Raw genomic sequence first — 18,678 nt, forward strand, 5'->3', positions numbered from 1 at the left:
TTCCCTCTGTCAAGAGGAGAGTAGTGCAGGTGTTCACAGACAACACCACCGCCATGTGGTACTGCAACAAACAGGGCTGGGTGGGGTCATGGACCCTATGTCAGGAGGCTCTACGTCTCTGGACGTGGCTGGAATGTCAAGGCATTTCCTTGGTGGTTCAACACCTGGCAGGTACCCTAAACGCCATGGCGGACGAACTCAACCGCAGGTGCATGTTGGATAGCGAATAGCGTCTTCACTCGGAGGTGGTGCAAGGTTTCAGCAGTGGGGAGAACCTTGGTTAGATCTATTCGCCACCGAAGAGAACGCACAATGTCAGCAGTTCTGCGTGTTGGAGTTTCCAAGGCGGAACTCGCTAGGCGACGCTTTTCGTCGCAAGTGGAGTTGCAACCTGTTGTACGCCTTTCCGCCTATACCACTTCTGCCCAGAGTGCTGAAGAAGATCAGGCGCGACCGGGCCCAAGTCATTCTTGTGGCACCAGACTGGGCTCGAAGAGTTTGGTATCCCGAGCTACTCAGTATGAGCGTGGATCCCCCGATCCGACTGCCTCTTCGGGAGGATCTCCTGTCGCAGCAACAGGGGAAGGTCCTCCACCCGAACCTGTCCATCCTCCACCTCCTTGCGTGGAAATTGAGCGGTGACAGCTGATTCCATTTGACTTGCCACCAGAAGTCTGTAATGTGATTCTGGCAGTCAGGTGGACCTCCACTAAAACGGTATATGCCTGTCGGTGGAAAAAATTTGTGGCATGGTGCACAGCAAAATCTGTTGATCCTCTTGCTGCCCCTCTTTCTGAGGTCCTATTGTCCCTTCTTTCCTTGGCCCAGCGGGGCTCTGCTTTGGGCACTATCAAGGGCTACCTTTCTGCTCTTTCAGCCTTTCTTAGGTTGCCTGATCAGCCGTCTCTTTTCAAGTCCATGGTTGTCAGATTTCTCAAAGGCATTACTCACCTTCTCCCTCCTGTTCCTTTTGTGATGCCTCAATGGGACTTGAACCTGGTTCTCACATATCTGATGTGCGCTCCATTTGAGCCTCTTCATAACTGTCCTTTGCGGTTATTGACTTTGAAAACTGTCTTCCTGGTGGCCATCACCTCCACTCGGAGGGTCAGTGAACTCCAGGCTCTCTCCTGCAAACCTCCTTTCCTGGCGATTAATCCAGACAAGGTTGTGCTTCGACCACGTCCATCCTTTCTACCGAAAGTAGTTTCTGCCTTTCGTCTCGGGCAAACTGTAACTCTGCCCACTTTCTTTCCGCCTCCACACCCTTCAAGAGAAGAGGAGGCTCTCCACCGTCTGGACCCAAAACGTGCACTCTCGTTCTATCTCAACCGCACACAACCGTTCCGGGTGGATGACCAGCTCTTTGTTGGCTACGTGGGCGCCAAGAAAGGCTGGGCTGTGCACAAGCGAACTCCCGATGGGTAGTCTTGTGGATTAAAGCCTGTTACTCTCTGGCTAAAAAGGAACCTCCGGCTGGGCTGCATGCCCATTCTACCAGGGCGACAGCAGCTACCACAGCATTGGGACGCGGTGTCCCCCTGCAAGACATCTGTCAGGCGGCCACTTGGGCCTCGTTGCATACTTTCACTAAGCACTATTGCCTTGACAGTCAGGTCCGGAGAGATGGCTTCTTTGGCTCTTCAGTTCTCCGTGACTTTCTGGTGTAATCTCACTTCGCAGACCCACCACCGGGGGTGGTATTGCTTGGGTATGTATTCTAGGGTAAGGAATCTATCACTAACGTGTCTCTTTCAGATGCAAAAGTTACTTACTTGTGTAACGATATATCTTTAAGAGACATTAGTTAGTGATAGATTCCTTACCGCCCGCCCATCCTCCCCATTCTGCAAACTGTTCTGTAGGGTTTAGGTCATCCCTTTTAGGGCCCTAGTTCTATTGCACCAGTAGTCGGTCTCTGGCATGGCTCTGCGCTTCTGGCGCGGAAAGGTTGTACAGAACTGACGTCAGTGCGCGTGGGCGCGTCTAAGTAGCTCTGAGGACGTTATCTCGGCAGCTACTACGCCAGCGACGTACGCGGAGCCGTACGACGACACCTGCCGACGCGTAGGTGTACTTCTGACGAAAACTTTCCGGATCCAGTCTGACGCCTGGGGACATTCTAAGGTAAGGAATCTATCACTAACTAATGTGTCTTACAGATATATCGTTACACAAGTAACTTGTCCATATATGTAGTGTTCTAAAAATTACCATGGCATATGGTTTTGTACTGGAAGGGTAAACTAAAGTATGGACACCAGTACAATGAAACGGGTCAGAGACACTAAAATAGGGGTACTGACAAGAGGGATACCGCACTGGAGTATTGATCTGTTGTTGCTAAAATAGGTCACTGATATTGAATACTGACAGAAGGACACTTATATGGAGATACGAGGATTGTGTTAGTGATACTTGGACACTAACAAGGAGACTGAGCCACGGGTTTCTGCCACAGTGACATTGCCTGAAGACACAGACACTAGGGCATAGCGACACTGACATTGGGACTTTGTAAATTTGGACAATGACAAAAAAAGACCTGACATGGGTACATTGACACTGGGATACTGACACTGGGGCACTGCCTCTCGGTGGATAGAAACATAGGGACACTGACTTTGTTACTGTGACACTGAAGGTGGAGCCAGACAGGGAGTCACAGACAAATATGCACTAACACCGACATGGGAACCCAGATCCAAGAACACCCACCAGTCCAAAAACATTAACACTGAGCCATTGAGCCAAGGGACTTGCACTTGGAGACTGATGCCAGATGTTACAACCCATGGATACTAACACTAGGAAGTGACATAACAGTGGGCACCCGCATGAAGGCACTGATGCTGGGTCTCTCGCGCTCGAGCATCAAAACTGACACATGGAAACTACCAAGTGAGACACATTAGAGCACCAACTTTTGCACATGATTACTGACGAGGGGGACACTGGCACTAGGATACTGACACACGAGCACTGATCTTGGATACATTGACACAGGAACACAAGGTTATCAACATTGGCAGTGGTGCATGAGCATGAGCACCTAGAAGTCCATTGCTGCGACTGGCACATAGCCCCCAATCCTCTGAGACACTGAGGCTGGGGCAGTTACAGTTACATGAGACACTGCCATTAGTATGTATCTGTGTATTTCTGTAGTGTAATTATAGCCAACAGACATCAGCACTCTGAACAGGGTCAAAGACAAGCCTAACATCAATGTTTGCGAGGAGAGATAGCTGGTTTCTGGACTGTCCATACATTGTGATGTAGTGTTATTTAAAGATGTGTGTCTTCAGCTCTTTCCTAAATTGGATCGGTAGTGATGGATTTGGGGATGATGTTCCAGATAGTTTGTGCATAAATGGAACAGGCCTGCTATCTTTTTTCACTTCTTAGTCTGCAGTCTGATGGTGTCCTGGCTAGGGGTGGCCTGAGAACCATCAGAGATGATGAGCTTGTCTGCAAGATAAGCCAGGGTGCTGGTCGTGATACGTTTGTAACTAATGCAGCTGGTTTTGAAGATGTGCCTGATAGGCCAGGGGAGCCAATAGAGTTCCATCAGGATGGGGTGATTAGATCCTATTTCTTCAGGCCCTAGACGTGCTATGGCATGTGGGATGCCCATAAAACCATCCAGATTCAAGAGTATACAGGCTTGAACAGTAGTTCTGAAGTCATTTTCTGAAAGAAACACTTTCATTATCTTTAGAAGAGAGATGATACCAGGCCACCTATTGTGTTTTTTTGTGGCAGTGTGTTCCTTGAGGGTGAGGTTGATGTCCAGAGTAAAAGGCATTCCGTGAAAGTTGCTGTTTGAAACCGTCAAGGGTCATGTCATTGAGCAAAGTTTGTTCTGTTTCTTGTATGTTGGTCTTGCAAATAACAGGGATTCTGTCTTGGTTGGGTTGACCTTCAAAGTAGGCGTGGTCGAATAGATCTGTATGATATGCCTCCAGTGTTTGATGCGTCGGATGTCTAAAGCAGAGTAGTTTCAAGTAGAGTTGTGTATCATCAGCATATTGGTTAATCTTGAGGCAGTTATCTGTGAGTAGAGCAACAAGCAGATTCATATAGAGGCTGAAGATGAAAGGGAACAGGATGAAACCCTGGGGAACTCCGCAGGTGATAGGGATCTTCTGGGACCTGTAGATGCCCCTGTGAGAAAAATTGTGCTGGTAGAAAATCAAGGAGGAGAATCAGTGAAAGATAGTGCTGGGGAATCCCATTCGAGTGTCCGGGGTGCCTACAACGATCAGACTGTCAACTGTGTTGAATGCAGTTGAAAGGCCCAACAGTATTGGTGGACAGGGAATCATAGTCATCTGTAATCAGGAGGTCATAGTCTGCCGTGCGTAAGGTAGTAGTCTCCATGCTGCAGTTTGATCTGAAGCCAGACTATGAGTATCTGAGAAGTACACTAAAAGATGCACAAAGTAATTGGCACTGGGGCATGAGAACTAATTTGTGGCATAAAGACTAGGCCGATGAGATAGACCTGGAGACTATTGACACTTGGACCATGGGCATAAGAGCAAACAAGTAAAGGGTCACAAATGCTCTTTGGCAGCCCTTACCACCAAGAGGACATAACATTTGCAAATACTGATCCTTTTCTCTCTCTCTTGGCCTGGTTCAAAATCTGATGATGAAAATTAAATCAGGGTCCCCGAAAAAGAGCCATGGTGCCTACCACCTCTATCCTCCGGCTCAAATTAAGCATTTGCCCATGGCTCTGGAATGATAGCTGATTAGCTGCCTCGCTGGTTCTAGCTCCTTTTGACTAGTGGAAGGGTGGGCATATTGCCACACTTACTGTCTGGACAACAATATATGCCTACCTTGTCTTTCTATCCTGCTGACTATTCCATTGAGGTCTCTCCTGCAGGAGCTAGGAACAGTCTGTGCAGTGCTGACTGACCGTAGGGCCATATTTTTGTATGCTCCATGTCTGTGTACTCGTAACAGTGCCAATGTGTTTCAAAACCTGCCTTGTTGTTCATAAATGCCCCTAGAAATGCAGCATTTGACATACATTTCGCCAAAGGTGCCTTAATGGACACACAACCCCAAATATGATTCTATTCGGTTTTCATCAATTTTATTTTAGAGAAGTTCTTTGAAAACACCATTCCCCAAAAATTGCCTATGCTCCTTTCTCATTGTGCTTTTAGTGGCACAGTTTAATACTACTTACCAAAAATAAAATCTCCCTATGGTAAAAAAAGGGAAAGGTTTAAGAGTATATTAAAGCTTTTTTAAAACATAATCTATTTTGGTGTTAAATATGAATTTTAATTAATATTATGTATATTTATTTTACATGTAGAATGATATTAAAAAGTACAGCATTATTAAAAAAAAAAATGTTAAATTAACACTTGTAAATAAAAATATTTTTGGGAAGTTTAATTTAAAAAAATACCACCAAAAGTAAAAAAAAAAATGTTTTTATTATGTATTTAATTTTTTTTTAAAGTGGTGTAGAATTATTTAACAGTAATTTAATTATTTTAATAATTATTAATGATCCATTAGTTTTCATATTTAAAAAAGGTTTATGAAATATGTTAAAATAAATTATTCATTGTTTTATATTAGAAATGGTATCATTAGTTCCTATTGGGTTTTATTTTAAGTCACTACCTCCGTTAGATTCTTTTGGAGGGTGCTGCAGTACCTGTGAGTGGCTATGGTGGTGCTGGACTAACTCCAGCTCTGAGCTGAAGGACATTTACAACTGTTTTGGGTCATTTTTGTCTGAATTAACTGTAGAAGTGAAATTTGTTAATAGGAATGGATTTACTCTTTTGTGGTTGACTGCATGTTTCTCTCTAAACCACTCCGAACCCTATCTTAACACCTCCTTACTCTTATCTTAATGTGTCCCTTTTAGCAGTAAGTATTCCCTGTTTTCCAGCCACTCCCCTCTGTCCCTCTCACATTTGCTACCAAAACATATACTTACGTGTGCAAAGATCTCCGCTGTCAGGGCGAGATCTTCTCTCATCAAAGAAAGGAGAGGCGGAGACCTCAGTAGGTAGCTATGTGAATACATTTTATAGTGCTTTAATAGTACTATTGTAGTACTACTAAATGTACTGCAAAGTGCAGTTTGTCAATGGGCCCTAAAATCTCTAGTAATGTCCTGTTTCAGATAAGGCAGACCTGTTTGGTTGGGTTGACTTGCCTGGAAAAGCTGTAAGTTCCTTTACGTTGGAGACCACATGTTTCTGTGCAAGTAGGATTCAACATGAAAAGTGAAAATCAGTTAAAAGTGATAATGACTTCAAAATCTACTTGAGTAAAGGCTTCTTTTGGTTACCTCCCGCAGTGACACGATTGTCTGTTTTTTAATGGAGTGTTGGGTCCTGGAAAAATTGGCTGAAAGAAGTGGGACTGTTCCACAATGATAAAAGCTTACACATCCAAAGCAGAGAAGCACATCTGGGGCCGGGCTGTCAAGCTATTACCTATCAAATAGTATCTATCCTAGCTTCCCCAAATAGTGAGATGGTCTTAATAAGCATCTATCATAACGAGCAATGTTATTTTTATGTATCATAAACAATTAAAAGTCTTAATTGATCTCTTATGCCATTCATTCTTACCCTTCTATCCTGTTTGTTTGTTGAACCCCTCTATGTTCTTGTTTCTCTGTTCTTTTCTCTCCTTCGTTTATTGTGTCCCATCTATCTGCTCCCATTCTCCTCCACATTCTGTTCTCTCATATAGGGACGCTGCAGACCTCGTGGTACAGGGCCAAGGCAAGTTTGAAGAGCTGATGGTGTGTTCTCATGAGATTGCGGCAAGCACTGCACAGCTGGTGGCTGCCTCAAAGGTAATTATTGTCTGTCTTTTCCACACAAGCCTGCGAACCAAAGCAAAGTACAACTTAATTGAGGTTAAAAGGCGGGTGTGTTAGAATAGTAGATTCAGCAGTGAATTTATTACATTGGCTGATGAGGCTTCAGTGTGAGATGATGGAGTTGAATTTTGGAGGAGGGAGCAAAATATGAAGTAGAACAGAGTAGGTAAGAAGATTTTGTATGATATAATACAGAGTTTAGGTGTTGTCTGTGTTCATCATCATCACCGCCTCTACCATGAGCACTAGTAGTGAAGCTTGTAAGACCAGGAAGGCTGTCTTATTTATATGGTAAGCCCTTGTTACAATCGCCATGCATTGTTGTGCTCACTAATCATATCTACTACTTATGTTTTCCAATTCAGACTAGTGTCACAGGTCTCCTTACAGATGGTCTTCCTTTTTTTAAAGGTGCTTCCCAACAGAGTTCTTTTTTAATTCTTTATTTTAGACATCCAACACATACATTATATTTGCAATAAATACACTTAAATATACATTCTAATACGTATGTACAAGATGTTAGGTATTTATTTTTACACCCTCCCCTCCTTCTAAACTAAACCACCTCCCCCACCCCCTATTCTGCCCCCTCTCTTCGGAACCAAAGGAAATTAAATTTCAGGTTAAACCTTAATGTGCCCTAAACCTTGGTGTTTGGTACGTAGTGAAATCTCATTTAATCTCTCTTTATTATCTCATTCAGTCTTAATGGAACTTATCTCAATAAATCAAATCATTTAAATCAAATCAAACCTCCTTGATCCAATTAGTTATTGGTACCCAAATTTCACATCCTCTTCTCTTGGCTTTTAAACCTCTTCGTTTATAGACCGCTGTTTGCCAGCGAAAGGTAGCTACCAATTTCCCCAGCCAGCAGTGTACTGAAGGAGGTTCTTTATCTAACCAGACACTAGCCAGGCATAGCCTGAACACTGCCATAGCTGTGAAAAGCAGAGCGCGGTTTGGTTCAGTCAATGCTTGGCTGCTTACCCCCAACACAATTACTTGCGGCGTGAGATCCACCTCAAACCCCAGCATAAGCTTGATATAGTTACCCACCTCAGTAACCAAAGATGTTAATCGGGGGCAAGTTGCGAACATATGTACACTATCAGCAGCAAGACATCCGCAACGAGAACAGTGTATACCAATAGAGCCTCTCCATTTAAAAATCCGTGCTGGGGTGATGTACAAATTAAGCCAGGTTTTAAAGCATTGTACTTGTCGATTTTCCGAAAAAAATGCAGTCTGACTTAGCAGTAAAGAATCCTCGCATTCCCCTACCCCTGCTTGCAGCAGATCCTGCCAACGACCTGGGTGTTTCATGAGGTCATCCCGCATTATATTGTTGAGTAATTTACAAAATTTGGATATTGGTGATGGAACCCCTAATGCCACATCCAGTATGGGGACTTTATGACAGCTAATTGCCTTCTTAGATAGATAATCCCTCACTTGTAAATATTTAAAGAAGTGGTTATTTCCTATCCCGAATTTCATCTTGATTGTATCAAAGGAAAGTATTTTGTTGTCCTCCATAAGATCTCCAATAAACCTTGCGCCTTTGTCTATCCATATTTTCATATATCCGTCTTGAAAAATTTCAGGCAATAGATCGTTATCAGCCAAGGGGGAGTATCTGCGTATCCTGCTTATTTCAAATTTTTTCCTCACTGCCGTCCAGACCTTAAAGGCACCCAGCAAAATTTTACATTTCACTCTTTTAAAGTAAGCAAAATCTATATGACGCATGAGACAGCCATTAGCCTCCACCCCTAATACTAGCCTATATATAGAAGTAATGGATGTTTTCACTGTCTCTTTTCCCAATAAATCCACCATCTGTTGTAAAGCTGCCGCCCAGTAATAAACCTGGAGATTCGGAACAGACCAGCCCCACCCCAATCCCTGGGTAAAGTCATATATCTAAGTGCTCTGCGGGGTCGTTTCGCGGCCCGCAAATTTCGAGATTATTTGATTGAAAGCAGAGAACCAGACCTTATTTATTTCAACTGGAATAGCACTAAAAAAGAGTAACATTTTGGGCAGAAATAACATCTTAACAACATTACATCTCCCTAGGAGTGTGAGGTACAGGTCATTCATTCTGTTAAAATCTGTTTTAGTCTTTTGTAACAGAGGCTCCAGGTTAATTTGCACAATTTCGTCGGTTAGCACAAATCTCGACCCCCAGGTAGCTAGCCTTTTCCACTACCGTATATCATCCAAGTCTATTCTAGAGTTTTTGACAATCATCGTCTTGTTCTCATTAAGATAATATCCTGAGATTTTACCAAAATCCTTTGCTTCCCTTTCTACCTGGTTAATAGCCTCTGCTGGGTTAGTCGTAATTATAGATAGGTCATCCGCATATGCTAAAATCTTAGTATCTTCTCCAATAGAATGGATGGCCTATATCTTGTCATTCTCCGCAATTTTTCTGATTAATGGATCTATATAAATTGCAAATAATAGCGGAGAGCAGGGACACCCTTGCCGCGTACCTCGGGTAATTTTAATTAGATCAAAATTGTAGCCCATTATAGCTATTCTTGCCAAGGTTTCCTGATACATACATCTGATAGCTCCAATAAAATCCTTGCCCAAACCTTTCCTTTCCATAATTGCCCATAAATAGGGCCAGGAGACCCTATCAAATGCTTTTTCAGCATCCAGTAATATTGCAGCTATAGGGTCTCCTGAAACCTCTGTATAATCAAATAACGTGATTATACGCCGGATGTGTTCCTTCGTGCCCCTTCCCGGGACAAACCCATGTTGGAAAGGGGATACTAGCTTCTTAATAACTACGGCTAGCCTATTTGCCAACATTTTAGATTTTTTTTTTACATCACTATTAACCAGTGTGATTGGCTGGTACGAACCCAATTCCTTTGTGGATTTGCCTTTTTTAGGGAAGACTATAATATTAGTACTTTTCCAGGAATCGGAGGCCAACAAGTCTAATTGTGCTTTGTGAAATACCTCCAACTTGAGTGTCAAAATCTGTGTCCTAAACTTTTTGTAAAATTCCCCTGGTATCAAATCGGTTCCCACGGCTTTCCCTAATGGTATAGAATCTATTGCTGCTTTTAATTCATCCATTGTAAATGGCGCACCTAAGCTATCTTTCTCTTAAGCAGATACCGGATCGAAAATGTGCCCCTTTAAATAATCCTGATCCCTATCTTGAATATCCTCAGTTTATTATCTTTGATAACATTTTTGAAATGCAGTAAGGATGGCTTCAGGCTCACTTACCATACCTACGCTAGGGTCTCTAATTTCTCTGATCCGAGTTTGTACTATTTTCTCCCTAGTACGTACTGCAAGTAGGTGGCTCACCCTCTCACTATTCTCATAAACTCTGCTGCGCCATGCAATATACTTCCCAGTCGATTTCTTGATAGATATCTTAGTAATGGCAGATCTAGCAATAATAATCTTTGATTGGGCTGTCTCTGATTCTCCCCATTCAGACAATACCTTAATTAATTCGGCTTCTGCCTTACCTTATTCCTCATACAGGGTTTGTGACAAGATTGTATCCTCCCTTTGTGCCTCCCAGCCATACTTAGAAGTTTCTCCTCTAACCCCTGTTTTTAATGTATCCCATACTACGCTTATATTGGTACTCCCTAAATTCTCTCCAATGAACCTAGGAATTGTATTGTATTGTATATAATATTTATAGAGCGCGACAAACACCCTACGGGTACCCCGGCGCTGAAGATACGTGTGCACGGGCCAGCAAGAAACAGGAGAAGAGGAAATAGAATAGAGCCTAAAATGAGCAATACTCCGAGATAACAGGATCAGTTTCTAGGAAACAGCCACGTGTTGATCCTTTTCCTAAACAGGGACAAGGTACTACATTGTCTGATTGCAAGTGGAAGTTCATTCCAGAGTTTCGCGGCAGCCTAGCAAAAGATCTTCCCCCCAGTCTGGCCCTGTAGAATCTGGGTACCTTTGCCAGACAGGCGGAAGAGGAACGGAGACTTCGGGCAGGAGTGTACCAACCCAGTTTCTTCTGTAGTGGCTTAGGGCCCAGTCCATGCAGCGCCCTGAACCCAATGCAAAGGGATTTAAAATGTATCCTTTGCGGCACAGGAAGCCAATGTAGCTCGGCCAGGCACATATACAACAATAAGGCGTTACAGTAGTCAAGTCTACGTAAGATGGCGCCTTTGACAATCAAAGCTCTAGCCGAGACTGGTAGCAATGGAAGGATCTTTCTAAAAGCTCTCATAAGGCCAAAACAGCAACCTGCCGTCTTGTTCACTTGCGTCTCCAATGACAGGTTGGCATTGAACATGACTCCCAGGTTTCGCACCGTCGTAGACGGTGCCAAGGGAGTAGAAGTGCCGAGAGGCCAGAAGTTACCAGGAAGAGGCAAAGGAACCTTCCCAACTGCGCAGTGCAGAATTTCAGTCTTATCCGAATTATATTGCAAAGAATTATTTCGTAGCCACTGCGCAGTATCATGCATACATGCATGAAACTCCTCCAGGGCATTAGGTTGGGTTCCATCAAGAGATAGAATGATCTGGGTGTCATCAGCGTAGTTTACCAATTTAACATTATGAGCCACAATGGTATTAATCAGTGGGCTCAAATAAATGTTGAATAAAATTGGGCTGATGGCAGATCCTTGTGGAACCCCATGACCGATATTAGTGAAGGCTGACTGGAACGGTGGAAGAGCCACAGCCTGACATCTACCCGATAAATATGAATGAAACCAATTTAGGGCAGTGCCCACTACGCCCACCTCCTCTAAACGGGTCAGCAAAATATCATGGTTGACCGTGTTGAAAGCGGCAGACAGGTCAAGTATTGCTGATTGTGCCCTGTCTGCCAACTGACGTAGATCATCCATCACGGTCACCTGAGCTGACTCAGTTCCGTGTTCTGGACGGAAGCCAAATTGTACATCTGCCAGGCAACTAGTCTGTTCTACAAATGCTGACAGAGATTTGCTGACCAGGCATTCAAGAATTTTCACTGGGTAGGGGAGGAGAGAGATGGGCCGATAGTTACCCGGGCAGGTTGAGTCAAGAGTGGCCTTCTTCAAAAGTGGCGTGACTACAGCCTGTTTCCAGCCACATGGTACCACTCCACTGGAAAGTGACTGATTGCAAATCTGTCGAAGACTGGGAAAAAGTTCTGAGGCAAATTCATTCCAAATTTTATGTGGGAGGGTGTTTAAGGGGGAACCTGAGGAGACGCCCATGGCGAGCCTACTGAATTCCTCCTCCGAGAGGATCTTAAAGTGGTCCAAGAAACTCAGTTTACCGGTCCCTTCCCCAGTCTGTATATCTACATAGGGAACTCCGCCCACACTATCAATTGAGGTAGCTACTTTACTACTTTAGGAATCAAACTTCCTACCCCCCCGGAGGTGTTATTTTTTAGCCCCATGATGATATTACTAATTTTTTCGTGAAAAAAGCTTGCTAAACTATCGCAGAGATCTTGAGTGGGCTGAATCTAATTTTGTGAGGACTGAGGATTAGTGAAATTATCAACTAATTTAAAAATGCATTTAGACTTATTTGACGAATTTAGAATGAACTCAGAGAAATATTACTGTTTAGCGGCAAAAATGTATTTTTTATAAAGAGATATAGCCACTTTCCAGGCAGCCTTATCCTCATCTGCATAGTGCTTTCTCCATTTTCGTTCTGCCTGTTTACATTTTGATTTCAAGTCTTTGAGTTTTTCATTAAACCACCTGGCGAAGGGTCTGCCTCTATTTTAACAACATTTCAAAGGGGCAGTGTGATTAATCGTGGCAGTAATATGACTACAGAAGACCGTATAGTTCTCCTCCACTGAACTGTGTGCACAAAAATCCCCATTAGAAGGGAACAATGGTGCCTGTGTCGCTTTTTCCAGCAACCTCTTTCAATCCCTGCCCAGGAATCCATTCCTCAACATGTTGTATGTATTCTTCATCACTTAATAGAGACCTATTAAATGTCCATCGTGTCTGTGAGGATTCTAGCTTAATATTTATTGCTATCCCCAAAGGATTGTGCTCAGACATAACTTTGGGATATTTACTTATCTTGCAACCTTGTAAAAGCTCCTGTGACACAAAAAAGTAATCTAATCTTGCATGCACTTGATGTGGTGCAGAAAAGTACGTGAAGCCAGAATCTTTCCCCGTTTGTTCTGCCCATACATCTGATAACCCATGCAAAGACCTAAGTTGCAACAGCGATTTAAAAACCTTGGGTTTCCGACCTTGATACATCACTCCTTTATGGCTGGAAACCTGACAACTCATATTAATATTCATATCTCTGCAGAAAATTAGAGGGAGAGGCAAAACCGACAAGCTCGATTTTCAACCATTCAAATAATGCAGGATCGTCCAACACTGAACCATATACTGAGCAGAGAGTAAACATCTTGTTATCAAAACAGCATTCCATACCCATCTACCCATTTTGACTACGGATGAGCGCAGAAAACTACCCATTCCCTTCCTTGCCAATACTGCCACCCCTCTTGTCCTAGTTTCTTGTGTAGTACTAGCAATAACTTGCTAGCCAGCTATCTCCAGAACCCCCTTCCTGCATGCTTCAATATGTGTCTCTTTAAGACATATAATATCTGCCTTCAAAAATTTAACATCGAGACTAATTCTCCGTCATTCAGCCAACAAATATTAATGGAGACAATTCTAAGCTTCCTCATTGGTGAAAATACAATAATTCCAAAACAAGTAACCGTGCAATCTAAGAGATACCCACCTCGTATAACAAGTGCTAATCCCAATGCCAAAAACCTTCCCTTTCTCCCCTTGGTTCCTACCATCTCCCCTTCCCATCCCGTTCAAAAAGACAAAAAAGGTCCAAGGACCTTTGTGATGCCTCCTGCATGTTGTTGTGCCCCTAGTCGTTTTCTACCGAGAGACCAGAAGTATAGAGAAAAATAGAAAAAAAAAGACAAAAAAAGAACCAAATGATTATTTGTTAACATTTTCAGTTCTTTGACCACAACTCATTTCTTAGAGAGTTGCTCCAGGTACTCCTGGGCTTGAATCTCTGACAAGAATACTCTAGTTGTGCCTTTACAAGTAACCTTAAGTCTAGCCGGGTTCATTAAAAAGACTTCACATTCCAGTTTCTGAAATGCTGTAATTAGCAGACGAAGTCTCCATCTCCTCTCCACCGTTGCATGACAAAAGTCAGGCCGGACGAAAAAGGAATGCCCCACTGCCGCCTTCCTCGCATCGGGCCTGGCCTTTTCAAATATGGACTGTCGGAGGAGAAAGTTACCAAAAAATATAAGAATGGCTTTTGGTTTTTCATCTTGTCCTGGCCTTTTTTTAAGCATCAAAGGATATCGATGCACCCTCGGTACCTTGGACTCCCAGTTACAGTGAGCCAGTTCAGGAAAGGCCACCTTGAGTAGCCTCAGTGTGAAGCCACGAATATCATCCCCCTCTGCTTTTTCTGCAATCCCAAGTAGTCAGAGATTGTTCCGACGCTGTCTATTTTCAAAGTCATCCATCTTCCAAAGCACATCAGTAATCCTACTTTCATTAGACGTAGTTTGTTGGTCAGAAATTTCTGAGCTGGCCTCTAGTTGTACGATACGTTCTTCCAACGCTGTGGTGCGTTCAGAAATTTCCGTACAGGCTTTGTTAACTTTACGCACAGCTCCTTGTAATTTTTGGGTAGCCAGGTGGGCCCTCTTGTGTTCTTGACGTGCCTCCGTCTACATTTGCTTCAGCGTTGAGTATATTAACTCCATAGATGGGTGTGGTACATGGGGCCCCGTAGTACCTTTAGTTTCTATTGCGTTTTCAGGAGCTTCTGTTTGGACTCTGAGTTCATCTTCAATTTCCCTCTCAAACTGGGAGGCAGAGTAGTCCCATTTTAGTTGGCTTGACTGACTGTAGTCCGAGGTGAAGCCCCTGTCTTTATCTGACCCTCTTGTGCTACTCTTGTTGGTGCGAATTGGAATGCGTTTTTGTGTCAGGCTTCATGGGGGGGCTTGCAATATCCCCCTCTGTGAGATCATCTTCTGTTCCATCCTTCTCGCTGTTATTAGACAAATCCGATTCATCTGTCAAAGAATACAATTTTTCACAGTCCGGTGTCCCTAAATATTTGCCTTCTACCTGAGTAATAGCTCCTTGTTTTCCCTTTAGGGCTGGTGTATGGGGGATTTCAGCTGTATCTTGCGTGATATCAGTAATATCTCCTTGTGGTACAGTGCTCTCAGCTCTTGGCGTCTCCTCATCTGTGCCCTGCAAAATACTTTCCGGATTTTTCCCAGATAGAACGGCAGGCCCAGCATCAGATCTGTCAAGCTCTTCAGTCTCTAGGGGAGTCTCTCCTGTATTGTGAGAGATATCACTTAGCACCCTTCCCTTCAGTGTCAATTTCCTTGTTTGTTTCCGTGTTTGTTTTTGAAAAAAGGTTGCCTTTACCTTTATTTCTTTTCTTTTCTCCCGAGGTGCTTGTAGACCCCCGTCCAGTGAACATCCCAGGTACAGTTTGCTGTTTGGGTCTAGTAACCATCTCTGTCCGCTGTTCCCCGGTGCATTTCTCATTGTGTTTCTCTTTTATCGGCCCGTCCTTATTCAGACCTGCCTGTTGAATGTTATTCAGTTCCAGGCTCGGATTCAGGCTTTTCCCATCTGTAGCTGCACGCCGATTCAGGGATATCCCTTTGGCTCCTCCGGCCGCGCTTGAGTCTTTCACCAACGGTTTTGCTCTCTGTGGCATAACAGAGAGTCCAAAACCTGTCAGCCCCTTCTCAGCTGCTACAATGTATCACTCACCCTTAACCGCGTTGAACACTGGCAGTCTTTTCGCGGATACAAAGTATCGGCGGGATTCTCTAGGCCTCCGGAGCACCTTGAGTTTAGCGCCGGTTGCCGCCGAAAGAAAAGTTCTCAATGCTCGCGCCGTCGGAGCTCCAACCTCCATCAGCAACCTCATCAGCTTTCCGTCCCGTAGCCAGGTTTTATTTTCAACCCAGAGAGCCTCCGGAATAATTTGGGTAAGTTATGATCGAGTTAACAAAAACTCACTGCATACTTTTTCTCGTTCAGTTGATAATATTGCCGTGGTAGGAAAAGCGGCTTTCCACAACAATCACGCAGCCACCATCTTGCCCGCAGCGAATCCGGCCTGTAGGGGCATCTCAAAGCAGTTCTCCTTTCATTATGGGTGACTACTGTCCTCAAGACCAGATCAGAAAGTTGTGGGGTTCAGGCCTTTTTACCTCCACCACATCCTACAGTGAGAAGATCATGAGGCTGCCTATGGTCTCTATCTGTTTAAATGTTTTTAGTTGTGTGAATTTGTATGTGCCTATTTGGGAGAGATGCGTGTGTATGTTAGGGCAAGGGTGTAGTAGTGTTTAAACCATGAGGAGTGGGTTTCTCAGTTTTGGGACCGCATGTATGCATGAAGCCCCAAGATGTGAGTGGTTCATAGGTTTATTGAGAATGGTATGTCTACTGTCTCCAATTACATGAATTACAGGCCAATCTCCTTGCTCCCATTCCTGGCCAAGGTACTGGAGAAGACTATCAACGGGCAGCTCACGACACGCCTGGAGCAGAACCAGCTACTCGACTCCTCCCAATGCTTCCACAGCACCAAGATCGCCCATTGAGCGCAGCCACCAACAACATCCAGACCCTCCTCGATCGAGAAGAATCAGCCCTACTGATTCTCTGGGACCTCTCGGCAACATTCAACAGAGTAACCTACCAGACGCAGATTGAAAGATTCTACCTCATCGGCATCCAAAGGGACACACTCAGATGGATCACCCCCTTCCTCACTGGAAGAACACAGAGGGTCCGCCTACCACCTTTCACCTCCGAACACAGGTGTGGTGTCCCCCAGGCATTATCCCTCATCCCTACACTCTTCAACGTATACATGACCCCACTGGCCAACATCGTCAGATCCCACAATCTCAACATAATATCCTATGCAGATGACACCCAACTCATCCTCTCCCTCACCGAAAACCCTACCAACACCAGGGCCATATTCCACAGATACATTACAGGTGCCGCCGACTGAATGAAGAACAACTGCCTGAAGCTGAACACAGACAAGACCGAAGTACTAATCTTCAGTACCTACAGCAACCCATGGAATGACTCCTAGTGGCCCTCAGACCTGGGACCCGTACCCAGAGACCACCCCAGAAACCTAGGGTTCAACTTTGATAACAGGCTCACCATGAAATCACAGATCAACGCTGTCTCCACTGCCTGCTTCCTCACTCTATACATGCTACGGAAAATCTTCAAGACTCTTCACCTGCACACTATACGCACCGTGTCACCTGCACACTATACGCACCGTGACACAGCCGACTGGACTATGGCAATGCTCTCTACATAGGAACCGCCACACACCTCTAACAGAGACTGCAAACCATACAGTACGCCGCAGCCAGACTCGTCGTCACCCTCCCCCGACGAACCCACATCACATCTCACCTCCGTCAACTCCATTGGATGTGGGGATGAAACCAAGATTAAAATGATAAATACAGCTTTTTTATGGGATACGCGAGGGAAGTGTTTATCTTTAGTGGAAGGTTGATGTAAAGGAGGAAGAAACCACATGGAATTGGCATTGATTACTAAGTGAATGTGGAAATCTCCTGTCTTGTAGAGGATGAGGGAAGATTGCAGCTGCTTAGGTTTCTATTGGAAGACATTCAGGCTCTGATGGGATGGTATTGGCTAAGAGTTCAAGGGGATGTGTGACTGATAAGCTGAGATAGAAGAGATGGGAGTTGGAGTGATTGGTACTCGTAGATATGTGTTTATGGGATGAGTCACTAGGATTCGCATCATTGTTAGAGAAGCTGTGGGAGTTTTGAGGCTTTTTAATGTTGCCTTGGGGTAGTCTCGTTAATTACCAGTGTCCTCTATGGGTGCAGTAATTTACCACTGATGTTTTGTGCCAGCAGTTGGATAACCCAGTTACTCCTTTTTAACACTTAACTATAAATGTATCCATTTTGAACTATTCTATGCATGTAACCATTCAGTTGTACTACTCTTGTAGGTCAAAGCTGATAAGGACAGTGCAAACTTAGCCAAGTTGCGGCAGGCGTCTCGAAGTGTGAACCAGGCCACAGCCGGTGTTGTCACCTCAACAAAGTCCGCAAAATCTCAGATTGAAGAGAAAGGTACATTTTCCATTGTATGCTGTTCATTATAGGTCCTCTTATCCAGCATGCAGTTTTCTTTCTGAATGCTTTATTGAAATGATAATGTTCGAGATGTATAAGTGTTCAAGCAGTTTCTATGTAAAAAAATAGTTCTGATAGATACTTCTAACCACACATTCCACACCTGCAGGTGTCAAACTAAATGTGGAGAATGTTTTCAGCGATGCTCTTGCATGCCGATATGTCAATCAATCAATCAATCGAGGAATTGTGAAGCGCACTACGCACCCTTGGGGTCTCAAGGCGCTGTGGGGGGGAGCAGCTCTGGTCAGTCGAAGAGCCAGGTCTTGAGGGTCTTCCTGAAAATGTGCAGTGGGTGCTTGTCTGATGTTGAATGGGAGCTCATTCCAGGTCTTTGCTGCAACGTAGGAGAAGGCTCTTCCACCTGTCCTGGGTCTGCAGATGCACAGGGTTTCGGCGAGGGCGGCGGATCTGAGGTTTCTCTTGGATATGTGGAAGACGATTCTTTTGTTGAGATATTAGGATCCGATGTTGTGGAGGCATTTGTATGCGTGGGTGAATATCTTGAAAGTCACTCTCTTCTCGGCGGGGAGCCAGTGGAGGTC

The 18,678-nt window shown here is 44.2% G+C and overlaps 1 protein-coding gene across 1 annotated transcript in view; it reads left to right on the forward strand.

Moving 5' to 3' along the window:
• Positions 1 to 18,678, forward strand: part of HIP1 (huntingtin interacting protein 1) — a 352,795-nt gene that overhangs the window by 303,382 nt on the left and 30,735 nt on the right. Inside the window, exons 27-28 of the mRNA XM_085649657.1 lie at positions 6,745 to 6,850; positions 17,947 to 18,070. Of these exons, the coding sequence (XP_085505783.1) occupies positions 6,745 to 6,850; positions 17,947 to 18,070 (230 nt within the window). The remainder of the gene's footprint in view (positions 1 to 6,744; positions 6,851 to 17,946; positions 18,071 to 18,678) is intronic.

Source organism: Triturus cristatus, chromosome 3_2 (assembly GCF_964204655.1).
Source record: "Triturus cristatus chromosome 3_2, aTriCri1.1, whole genome shotgun sequence".
In the NCBI taxonomy this organism is placed as follows: domain Eukaryota; kingdom Metazoa; phylum Chordata; class Amphibia; order Caudata; family Salamandridae; genus Triturus; species Triturus cristatus.